Source organism: Pseudophryne corroboree, chromosome 7, assembly GCF_028390025.1.
Source record: "Pseudophryne corroboree isolate aPseCor3 chromosome 7, aPseCor3.hap2, whole genome shotgun sequence".
Lineage (NCBI taxonomy): Eukaryota > Metazoa > Chordata > Amphibia > Anura > Myobatrachidae > Pseudophryne > Pseudophryne corroboree.
Window position 1 is genome coordinate 60,406,908 of NC_086450.1, and position 13,181 is coordinate 60,420,088.

General features: G+C 46.9%; 1 protein-coding gene across 8 annotated transcripts in view; it reads right to left on the reverse strand.

Annotated features, from left to right (window-relative positions):
- The window catches only part of MLPH (melanophilin), a 144,275-nt gene that overhangs the window by 73,141 nt on the left and 57,953 nt on the right, over nt 1-13,181 (reverse strand). For all 8 annotated transcript variants that reach the window (XM_063933204.1, XM_063933207.1, XM_063933203.1 and 5 more), the window contains exons 4-5: nt 4,268-4,404; nt 3,050-3,088 (exon numbers count right to left, since the gene is read on the reverse strand). In XM_063933204.1, the coding sequence (XP_063789274.1) occupies nt 3,050-3,088; nt 4,268-4,404 (176 nt within the window). The remainder of the gene's footprint in view (nt 1-3,049; nt 3,089-4,267; nt 4,405-13,181) is intronic.

Below are 13,181 nucleotides of genomic sequence, written 5' to 3' on the forward strand. Positions count from 1 at the left end.
AAGGGGCAATGCGTATGAGGACGCAGGACCCGTTGTTCACATGCACAGAACAGGTCCCACACATGCTTAGTGTTATCATCATCGGACTTGTATGCCGAGCATCAGGTTTGCGTACAAGTCTAAATTAGGCCCAGTATAATACTCATGATAAAAACCAATACTGAGAACTGTACACAAGATAAGAGACGTATCATTATGGATGGTCATAATTAAAATATTTATTAGAATACCAAATGAATCGCAAGCACAATTCGGACATTGGGCCTGATTCAGACTTGATCGCTGCTGGGTGTTTTCGCACAGCGGGCGATCATCGATAGACTGCGCAAGCAACGCAAAGCACACGCGCGTCGGAAAACAATGGGCATCGCCGAACAGCGACAGGATGGTGCGAAAAATTTCAATCGCACAGCCATTCGCTGGCTGACAGGAAGAGGCCGTGTGTGGGGGGTAACTGACCGTTTTCTGGGAGTGTCAGGGAAAACGCAGGTGTTACTAAGCGGACCTGATCAGCCTGTTCTCATGGCGCTGTAGGAGTAAGTCCTGGGCTGCACACACACAGCACACAGTGTAAAAATCATTGGATGGTGAGTGAGGTGCGAACGTATTTGCAGCTGTCTGCTGACTGAGGAATTTTTTGCAGCTCGGCGTACACATGCGATCGCACACTTGCACGGCATATATACATTCCCCTTGGGCGGCGACTATCTGAACGCAGCACAACAAATTTAGCAACCCAGTGATCAGATCTGAATCACCCCCATTGTATTGCCACACATTTTCAGCTTGTTCTGCAGGGATTTTGCTCATCTCCACTCAAGTGCCACTCTAATGTGTGTGCAAAAGGGTTGAAGGCGGTCAGACTGATGCAGGAGTGTAACTAGGTATATCAAGGTGTGACTGGGCCAGGTGTAGAATGCCCAGTTTCTTCCAATATGTTATTGTGCAGAGGATGATTGGACGGTGGCCCAGAGAGGCCCCCCCACCTATCACAGAGGACCAGCACTACTGTGGCCGCCCTGTTAGCTCAGCATCTGTTTCTACAGACGTGCTGCTCTGGGTCACTATGTATAGTAGTCAAAATATGTGTGAAATAAATGCATATGCAAATGACTTCGGCAGCCAGAATAACAGATACAGTATATGTGCCCATTTACTAAATGTTAGTGATAACTGTAAATTTTGAAACATCACATTCCTCCGCTACCCCGTCGATGGAGCAGTGACAATAAGTCACTCCATGCATACATGAGCAAGCATGCACACGTAACAAGATGTTAAAAATGAAAATAAAATGAAGTAAAATGTATTAAAAAAAACACAACACAAAAGTGCACACACACATACATATTATATATATGTGAAAACTCTCTTCACGCGATTCAGAAACCGCACCTCACAGTAGAACCCCTGTTAGCGGGAACCAGAAAATGTGTAGAAAGATGCAAACCACAGCACTATACACACACATACACACTATAAGTAACAAGTGGTACTCCCCAGATTTGAAAAGTTGCAGCCACACAAGCCTTTCAAGTCATCTTTCTGCATCCATTGAGGTTCCGTTGGAGCGTGGAAAGGCACCCAGGTACTTAATTGATGAAGTGAAGTGTCGGTCAAATAGAGGACTATACACATACATACATACATACATACATACATACCTCCCAACATTTTAAAGGTTGAAACCGGGACCTTGGCGCGCACAAAGTGCATGTGCGTCAAAAGGGGTGTGGCCTATACGAAAGGGGCGTGGCCTCACGGTAAAGCCACAATAGTGAGTCACGCCCCCTTTAACGTCACTGAAGAGGGCATGACCAGCACTCTGTGAGCTGTTGAAATGCCCTCTCTCTCCCTCTGTCACCTGTGAATAGCGAGTGCAGGTGCCTCCCATCTGCCCCCCTCCCCACCGCGGGTTACTGCAGCACGCGGGTGGGACAGCGGGACAGTCCCCCCCCCAAAAAAAAAATGGGACTGTCCCACGAAAATTGGGACAGTTGGGAGGTATGTATATATAAATTTATCATACCTTTTTTATGGTTATTTAATTGTTATTTTATATTAATATATTTTACATTGCTACATTTTGGGCCTGATTTAGAATGGATCGCAATTAAGAGTTTTCGCAATTTAGCCTATTACAGAAACACTGCACATGCGCTGCACATGTGCCAGAGCTGCATTGCGATCGTGGTGCATTCGCATATTAAAGTGAAGCGATTGCACAGTGATGGACAGGAAGTGAGCATTTAGGGATGGTAACATGGCATTTTGTGGGCGGGTCTCTGACGTCATCTGCGATCACCTGCATGCAACAGCATGTGCAGATTTGTGGATGCCCTGCTTGAATTTACCCCTTTGATGTTCCCGATTTTGCATGAGCGTCTTTTTCTGTTTGTGGGCGGCAACTACCTGTGCGATTCTATGCAATTGAGTTTTCAAAAAATCTCACTTTTAGTAGCAATAGAGATTGCTGCTGAATTAGGCCCTCTATGATGCTTTACTCTATGAATACCATGCGATACCTCAATACGCACTGTGAGGCTCATTCAGGTCATGTCGGAGGCACTATCACTGCTGCTCCCCTTGTAGCCGCAGTGACAGCGCTTTATGGAGATGCAGCATGAGGCGTCTATTACAAGTCAACGTCTCCTGTTACAGTAGTGATCGGACCTGCATCCTAGGACGCAGCATCGGAGCACTCAGTCACCATCACCTATGGTGCCGCACAAATCTCCCCTAAAAGGAGGCAATATGTCTCCGTTTTCAAAAATGGAGGCCGTAACCACTGCGTCCTTGCCCTCCGAGCAGCAGCAGACTGTCAATCACTGATAGTCGACTGCCGTTCTACTTCCGATGTTGAAGGACCCCTTTGCGCACGTGCAGAACGGGGTCTGCGCACAGAACATCGGTACTTTGTGCATGATATCACAGGTGCAACAGCGCCTGAATGACCCCGTGTGTCCCTGACATCCAAAATACAGAACATTTTTACACATTCACTTAACAAAACTGTTCCCAAGTATTAAGTTATGGCGGCCTTACTTACTACTAATGTCGGGCATGCTGTATACTCGGTCCTGAAGTCCTGTGCAGAGACATAAAAGGGGGAATCATTTAAGTCGGGGGAAAAAATCATCACAGAATATGTAGAACTATCTACTGATGGTTTGTAGTATAACACATAATATTTGCTTCTCATAAGACACTGGCCCTCACTCAGGTGCGGTCGCTAAGGCGGCTCATGATGCAACGTACCGATGTTCAGTACTTTGTGCATGTGCAGGACTCGTTCTACGCGTGTGCGAATGGGTCCTGCAACATTGCAAGCAGCCCGGCATCAGACTGTCCTTGAGACAGTCTGATGCTGTTTCTTGGCCGCCGACGGCTTCAGTTTGTGACAAAGGAGGCGTGTTGCAGCCGTTTTGGAGGTGGGAAGAGGTCAGGAAAGTCCATCCTTAGACGAAGTTTTTCTGGCCTCTGTGATGAGCGGCTTGCGTAGCACCATGGGTGCCATAAGTTGAGGGGTGGTGGGTGCCTGATCCAATGCTGCATCTTAGGATGCAGGTCGTATTACTACTGAGCAGGAGGTGTCTGCTTATAATAGACGCCTACAACTACATTACCATACAGCGCTATTACTGCTGCTTCCAAGGAAGTAGTAATGACAGGGCCACCACCAGGGGGGTGCTGGGGGGCCAGCTGTCCCGGGCCCAGCTTATCTGACAGAGAAAGGAGGGCCCAGGCTGTTCATGCCACCATCCACCCGCCACAGCCGTCCCCATCCGTCCGTCCACAGTGCTGTATTGAAAATGTCCCTCCTTCCCGATATTGGTCCCCGCGTCCCATTGTAGCCTATGGGCTACACATCGCATTCCTAGCCGGGTAGAGGGTTCCCCCGGAACTCTCACTGAAAGTGGCGGCTCTGCAGCGTGGTCTGAGCAGACCGCTTTAAACATTACTGGTCAATTGTCCCCATTATAAGGGCGGACATATTCAGCAAAAAACTTATTTAACAACGCTAAACCCTAATCAAATTTCAGAGTGTTTTTGAATAGATTTGATCGCTCATTAGTTAGTCTTGAATCTCATATTTTTTCCCGTTACCATCCCTCTTTTGCCTTAATATTAAATTGGAAACAGTCTGCTACATTTAATTAAACTGCAGTATAGGCTTGTTGGCAAGTGTGGAAATCTTTTGGCTTTAAGTTCCCTTTGACTAGCGACCGTTCATTATTCGTAAGCTGCAAAAGTCACTCAGTCCCACCTGACAAGTTGGATCCTCCCCTTGCGTCAGATTGCTGTCTCAGGTACAGAGAGCGCATCACCTTAGCGCTGCCAAACCGCTTGAAGCGAGAGCGGACATGGTCGTAATACCAGTCATGAGACCCGATCTTCACCGTTCTGCGGAACATACACAAGTGTTTAATACAGTGGACATACAGGAAAGCAACAAAGGAGCAAAGAACTAACAGATTTCCGGCCTGTGTGTATAGTGTGGCGTCAGGGGTCTGGAGTACGCAGACGCCAGTGTATCTCCCCCACAGTTACCAGTGCTGTGCCTGTGTATCAGACTGCATTGTATTATGTGCTGATGTTGGGGGTCATTCCGACCTGATCGGGTCGGAACTGCGCATGCACCGGTGGCGCAGTGCTCCGGCGCGTGCCAGATGGCTGAAGGCAGTCGTTGCCTAGCAATCGCCTATGAGGCGGACGCTGGACGAGATGGGGTTGGTTGGCGGCGCGGTCCGGCCAATGCAGGTGTGGCCGGAACGTTGGGTGGGGCGCGACGTCTGCGTGAAGTCATACGCAGCCGCTGCGACCAGGGGCAGCAAAGAGGTTCTCCCGGCCAGCCGCAGGAGTTGCGCTGGCTGGGAGTAACTCCTGAGATGCAAAAGCATCACCGCTGTGCGATGCTTTTGTATTTGTGTGGGAGGGGGGGCCGGCCTGACATGTGGGGCGGGCTAGCCCTGTGCCGGGCGTCCCCCCGCATGTCTGAGTGCCTGATCGTAGCTGTGCTAAATTTAGCACAGCTACGATCAACTCGGAATGACCCCCGTTGTTAAATGCACTGGGATTCTGTTTGTTGCATATTAAGATACACTGATATCATAGCGTTGCCTTTTTCCTGTCTCAGATGGTTCGTGGTCATTTGAACTGAAGGACGTATTGGAAAACTGTAATTCCACCATGTATACATCCCCCATTTAGTGCCTTTATTATAATGCTATAGGGCAGAAGCAGGCTCAGCACTGTGATTGGCCGCACAGCCATGCCTGCATTTCCTACTAACCAATTGGATAACATTTAAATATTGTTCGCACCAATGTTAACATGAATCCACCTCTATAGATTGCTGGTGATAATTCCACTTTGGCACTCACGTTGCTAGTAATTGCATTAACAGGCGCTGTAATATTTTCCTCGATGTTAGATGTATTCAGCGTAGAATGTTGTATGTTTGTGTTATAATACAACCCGCACTATTGGCCAATATGTGCAGATGGTATACAGAAAATTGCGTGATCTTATTTCACAGGCAAATATTTCTCACTTTGCATAATCCTTTTGTGTGAGTTGCTTATTCTAGAACAGGGAGAACCGGACAGATTACTTGCAGCATTGTCTGAGTTCCTAATAAGGAAAGTGATTCCAACACAGATCTTATCACATTCCACGGTGCACTGACCCAGAGACGCTGATCACCTGGGAACAGGGCAAGTTCTTTTTAATATTCATATCATTAATCATTCCACTTACATGAGTCTAGAGGTCTGAATACTTATGTCACATACGGTACAGAGATGTTTAACGGACTCTATAGGTGAATTTTTTTTTTTTTTTCAGAGGCAGTTCATATAGGTTGGGGAGAAATCTGACATCATATACAAAGTATAATATTGTAGCAAAAGCTGTACTTTGCGTACTTTTACTGTAATAAGGAATGATGTGATGCAGTTAATTTACCGGATGTCGGGATCCCGGCGGTCAGGATACAGACGCCGGAATCCCGACAGCCAAGGAAATGCCGGCGGTTGGAATCCCGACAGAAACCCAGTATTCCCACTCGGGTGGTGGTCCACGCCACCACCTGAGGGAGGATATAATAGTGTGGCAAGCGAACTCGCAGCACTCACTACCGGGATTCCGCCTGTCAGGATTCCAGCGGCGGTCTCTTGACCGTCGGGATCCTGACAGCCAGTAATTCATACCGAATCCGGAATGATGGAGCCTACTGAATTTCTATAACATACTGTAAGTACAGCCGGCCCATAGTATATTTAAGAAAAAAATAATAATCATAATTTTAGATATATACAGTATTTATTATATGCACACACACATTATATATAAATATTATATGCAAACCTCCGGCACTAGGCACTGTCCCAGCAGCGGGACTGACTCGCTCCGGTGCCTTTCCCTCGGAATGAACCCCTTGTAGATTCACGGTGAAAGGATGAGACGGCACTCAGAGACTTGAAATCACAGAAAACTTGTATTCGTGCAAATTGATTTGCACGAATTACTAGTTTTCTGTGATTTCAATTGTGTGTGTGTGTGTGTGTGTGTGTGTACACACATACAGAAAAGTAAGATGTTAAACATCCCCATGACAAACCTTCCATCTCCCCCCACCATGGTGCAGAGATTCCGCAAGAGACCCACTTATGAGAACACAGCTTTTCTTTGGTAACCTAGGAGCCAGGGCTGTAACTACCAGAGGCACTGGCTGAGCCGAGGCACGTCCCTGCTTATCCATTCACAAAATGTAACCCCTGGGGAACACATACGTCAGTGAAAGATCTCCGCATATTACCCCAGCCTTCCCTTCGCTCTAAGCTCTTGACTGGTGGGTTTTATCACAGATCCTCCATGATGTTGTGGCCCAGAAGTAGAACTTTTAGTTAGTCAACTCCTTCACTTTGCCAGACTTCCAAACCCGTAGACGTCATGTAACCCTGCCAGGAGCGAGCCATCAATACCAGCAGGTGAAGGCACAATTTACACAGGGTAATTACAACATTCCTTAGGATTTCTAAAGGGGATATGCGGGACAGGACCAGTGCACAACCTGCAGGATTTCCCTTGTGCAGTCCTAAAGCTGTGTGCCAATAGCTTAATTAAATGATTATAGCACTCACAAGTAACTTGTGTAATGGACAGTAAATACCAGTGATCTCTATACCTTTGATTTGCACTGTAGACATGGTCTCCATAGTGCTTAATAAACCCATGGATATGGTGGCCAATCCCGGGATCAGCGGGATCCCGGGATTTTGGCCTAAAATTGGCCGGGATTGAATCCAGAGATTGGAGCTTCCAATCCCGGGATTCGGGCCATTGTTTGTTTTTAATGCCGGGCAGCGTCTGAGCCAGTTCAGCATACGGCTCAGACGCTGCCCAGCTCCCCCTGCCCACAGCAGTGCAGCTGTGTGACATGGTGTTAGAGGTCACTCTGCGCAACACAGCACAAGCCTCACTGCCGGCCTGGAATGCTTGCACCCGCCTCCTGCTGCCCATACTCACCGCCTGCTGCCCGAACCCACCAACATTACAGTCACCTGCCGCACGGACCCGCCGACAGCCAAACCTGAGGAGGGTGAGTATTTTTTTACAAATTTTTTTTTAACCCTAGCCAATCCCAAAATTGATCACTTTTTAATCCTGGGTCCCGGTATTGAAAAAACGGCCCGGGATTGGCCTTCCTACCCATGAAGCAGAACATAGAGTAGCTCAGATTTAAAAGCCTATGACTGTATGCAATATTAGACAGCAAGCTCTCACAAGCAGGGCCCTCTTTCCTTACTTATACCGTCCGGTCCTCCCCACTGCTTACACCACCACCAATCCCTTGGGTTCTGCCGCCCCACTGCTTATCTGAGCACTATGACAGCTGCTGCAGTAATGTTTATAGACCACATCCATATCCTGCAATGTTCTGTACTGTAAGCTACTTTCTTCTTGCTTTGTTCATACTGTTTCTGTACTTTGCAATGCGCTGCGGACCCCTTGTGGTGCCATATAAATAAAGGATAATAATAATAATTATTTCAAGGGGATCTACATCATTAATTTTACACGTGAACTCATTTCCAGGGCATGTGGCTAACATGCTGATAATCTCAATGACAACAAAGTTAGTAAATGGCCTAGAGCAGACATACAGACATACAGTTCTGTTTTTCCTAGGATGTATTTTTATCTGGGATTAGGTTTGTAATCCCTGTAATACAGTTGGATCAGTACGGAAGTTTGCTCATACACCAAAGGGCGGCAGTCTGAGAATAAATGACCGGTGTTAACTCTGAAGTCATCGTTCTCCTAGCACATTCTCATATCACAGGCCCCAGCTAAACCTTTCACAGTATGTTCTGAGGGTAAATGTTCCTTTGTATACTGTATACGTTCTGCGCATAGGGGGTCATTCAGAGTTGTTCGCTCGTTACTGATTTTCGCTATACTGCGATTAGTCGCTTACTGCGCATGCGCAAGGTTCGCATAGCGCATGCGCTTAGTTATTTTACACAAAAGTTAAATATTTCACTCACGGCGTAACAAAGTTTTTTCATCGTTCTGCTGATCGGTGAGTGATTGACAGGAAGTGGGCGTTTCTGGGCGGAAACTGACCGTTTTCTGGGAGTGTGCGGAAAAATGCAGGCGTTTCAGGGAAAAACGCGGGAGTGGCTGGAGAAACGGGGGGAGTGTCTGGCCGAACGCTGGGTGTGTTTGTGACGTCAAACCAGGAACGAAACTGACTGAACTGATCGCAGTGTAGGAGTAAGTCTCGAGCTACTCAGAAACTGCTAAGAATTTTCTATTTGCAATTCTGCTAATCTTTCGTTCGCAATTATGCTATGCTAAGATACACTCCCAGAGGGCGGCGGCTTAGCGTGTGCAATGCTGCTAAAAGCAGCTAGCGAGCGAACAACTCGGAATGAGGGCCATAGGACGGTAATACAAACAAAACGTTATTCCGCTATCAGATTCATCGAGTATCGCCGTCTTCTGAAACTCAGTATTTATTGAGTAATAGAAGACATGCTAATAGTAATCTGTTTAACCATGCTGGTGAATTACTTTGGGGTCTATTTACTAAGCCTTGGATGGAGATAAAAGTGAATGGAGATTAAGAATCAGCTCCTGTCATTTTTCAAACCCAGCCTATGACTTGGTAGTTAGGAGCTGATTGGCTGGTACTCCGTCCAAGGCTCAGTAAATAGACCTCTTTGTCTCTTATCTATATATAGTCTACAGAAAGAGTCGCACTGACATACATCATCTCAGACACTTATGCTTGGGTGCATTTACAAATCTCAAGGCTATCCTGTAACGTCCAGGCAACTGCACCTTTTCAACCACACATCTCACGTGTCTTGACGAAGGTCCCCAAGAGAATCGAAAGGTTGACAATTATTTGGGAATTTTCTACTAAAAAAAAAGCCTGGTGGGTGCTCTCTTCTACCCGTTTCAGACATAAACTCTGGCTGTAACACGGCTCGGACCCGGGACTCTTAGCACTGGTTTCAGTACTGTACTTAAACCTGATCACGCATGGGTGATGACCCAGGTTATTCCAGTGTTGTCACCCTTCACACCAGACCTAGGTATTTAGGCTTACAGTGGAAACCCGCACACTTGTCTTCTCTGCAGCTGTCTGGCTCCGGGGGCTCTTCTCTTCTTCTCTCTGGATTTCCCCGCTGTGTCTGCTGCCACCCCGTTGGCATTCCACAAGAGTGGGACCCGCAGGCGCCATCCTATGAGCACTGCCATCTTGTTGAGAGTCAGCTGATCGGGAACAGTACACTGGGATGGCAGGCTGTGGTCACCTGCCCAGTTGCACCAATCACAGCTTAGCAGGGGCAGTAGCATATCTATAAAAGGTGCAGTGTGTGCTGTGTACACGGGCCCCTGGGTTCAGAGGGGGCCCACACTGCACCCATTTCTTCTATACTTACCTTTCCAGCGTCCTTTGGTGGCAGTGTGTGGGCCCCACCCTCTCCTGTAGCTGGAACTGCCACTGCTAGCACACTGAGCACTAGAGACTCTGTCACAGTGCTAGAGTCGACAGCGCATGCGCAGGTTTTCGAAAAAATGGCCATTGTGCCATTTTTTCGGAGTCCCGCGCATGCGCTGTAGACTCTAGCACTGTGCCAGAGTCTCAGTGCTCAGAGCCCTAATAGCGGTGCTGCCGGCTAGGGGATAGGAGGGGGCCCACACACGGGGATTGCACACGCTCCGGGTCCCCTCCTCTCTAGATACCCCTCTGAGCAGGTCGTATATAGGGGGGGGGGGGGCTACCCGGGCAGTAACAAGATACCAGTTAAAACGTAGCTTTATTCAGCCACGTCCCTAGGCTTCTGATTGCTGGCAGTCAGTGTTCCAGAATCCTAGTAGAGTACACCAGGTCTCTATCATCTATCACACAGAGGTTCCAGTGGCCTAAGAAGCATTGCCGATTCCAGCCTGGTGCTATATCCCAACCGCTCCCAATCGACCCTCTATCCTATCTGGCCCCAGCCAGTCATATGTTCCCGCCTAGAGCCCGAAGCTCAGCCTTAGCAGCTAAACCAGTATCCCAATTTCCACCAGACCTGTACTCATCTCAGCCTATGAGAAAGTTCTATTCATCCACCCCAGCTCCTGCAATCCAGCACGGCTACCAAAGACTCTCCTAAACAAATATATTAGCTGTGGACGAAACACGTTAAGGGAATCCTGCAGTTTGTTATTCCAGGGATACTTGCTATACTCCCGTGACATCTTGAGAAGCTGCTGTTTCTAAACCTAGAAAGTGTATCCAGAAAGTATTCACAGCGCTTCACTTTTTCCACATTTTGTTATGTTACAGCCTTATTCCATAATGGAATAAATTAATTTTTTCCCTCAAAATGCTATGCACAATGAACCTAATTCAGACATGATCGCTAGCAAGCGATTTTTGCACTGCTGCGATCCGATAGTCAGTGCCTACAGGGGAAGTGTATTTTAGCTGTGCAAGCGTGCAAACGCATATGTAGCAGAGCTGTACAAACAGATTTTGTGCAGTCTCTGCGCAGCCCAGGACTTACTCAGCCGCTGCGAGTACATAAGCTTGTCCGGGACCGGAATTGACGTCAGGAACCATCCCTGCAAACACATGGACACGCCTGCGTTTTTTTCAGCCACTCCCTGAAAACACAGTCAGTTGACACCCACAAACGCCTTCTTCCTGTCAATCTCCTTGCAATTGGCCGTGCGAATGGATCCGTCGCACAAACCCATTGCCGAGCGGTGATTGTCTTTGTACCCGTGCGACGCGCCTGCGCATTGCGGTGCATTCGCAGTTTGGGCCCGATCGCACAGCAGCGATCAGGTCTAAATTACCCCCAGTACCCCATAAGGACAACCTGAAAAAAGTTGTGTGTGATTTTTGCAAATTTATTATAAATAAAAAACTAAGAAATCACAAGTACATAAGTATTCAAAGCCTTTGCCAGGAAGCTCAAAATTGAGTTAAGGTGCATCCGGTTTCCACGGATCATCCTTGAGATGTTCCTACAGCCTAATTGGAGTCCACCTGTGGTAAATTCAGTTGATAGGACAGGATTTGGAAAGGCACAGACCTGTCTTTATAAAGGTCCCACACTTGACAGTGTATGTTTGCTTGCTGGAATTTATTAAGTGTGGAATTAATAAGTGTGTTATCCGAACAGTTAAAAAAAACAGTTGAACAAACATTGAAAACAACAAGAAAAGGTATCTTACTTTAACAACTTACTCTAACTCCACTTAACTAAAGAAAACACAAACAACCACAGCATGTTCATCAAACTACTGTGTCTAATTTCAATTCATGGAATTCTCACCAAATTTAACACATTCTACACTCACCCTGAAACTCACCCCTCTGTACACATTACAGCTTCTATTCTCCACTCCCCTCTTCTAAACACTCATGAGATTTATACTTTCCTCTCTGCAAGTACTTTGACAAACGCAATTGGCCACCAGTACAAACACTCGCAAACATCCACCAATATATATCTCACTCTTCTGCTTTTATTAGCTGGGGACATATCACCAAATCCAGGCCCCAACCACCTTTCCCTCTCACACTCTGCTATCTCAAAACAACATAGAAATCCATCTAACCTCATAAATATCACGTGTCTCCCATCCCCCTCCAAATCACTAAAATGTGCCTTATTGAATGCACGCTCTGTTTGTAACAAATTAACATCCATCCATGACCTCTTCATATCTCACAACTTTAATCTGCTGGCTATAACAGAAACATGGCTCACACAATCAGACACTGCCTCCCCTGCAGCACTGTCACATGGTGGTTTCCACTTCTCACACACATCTAGGCCTAATAATAGTAAAGGTGGTGGGGTCGGAATCTTACTGTCACAGTTTTTCACATACACTGTTCTACCTCAGGTTCCATCACTCGCATTCACCTCATTTGAAGTTCACTCTATCAGGATTTTCACCCCCTTCTCTCTGCGTGTTGCAGCTATCTATCGCCCTCCTGGGCAACCTAAACAACAATTTCTAGAAGATTTCTCTGCCTGGCTCCCACACTTCTTATCCTCTGACATCTCCACCATCATTATGGGCGATTTCAATATAGCTCTTGACAGTCCACAATCTGTTCATGCATCCAAACTCCTCTCTCTAACCTCCTCTCTTGGCCTAACCCAATGGTCCAACTCCTCTACTCACCATGAGGGCCACTGCCTTGATCTTGTCTTCACCAGGCTCTGCTCAGTTTCCGAATTCACTAACACTCCTTTCCCTCTCTCTGATCACAACCTGACCTTCACAATTTCTTCTATTACTTTAAATTCTAGGACACTAAAACCAAGCAAGCCTCCTCTAACCCGCAGAAATACTAACAATATACATTTTCAACAACTTTCCACTTCTCTGCAACAACTGCTCTCACCAATCTCTACATTTACTACACCTGACACTGCTGTATCACACCTGCACCAGACCCTAGAGAGTGCCCTTGATGAAGTGGCTCCAGCTACCCATCACACTCCACGTAGGCTTAGATGCCAACCATGGCATTCTAAATCAACAAGACACCTACAAAAACTGTCACGTAAAGTAGAACGTCAGTGGCGGAAATCTCAGAATCCAAGTGACTTTCTCACATATAAGACTACCTACCACTCCTATCGTCAGGC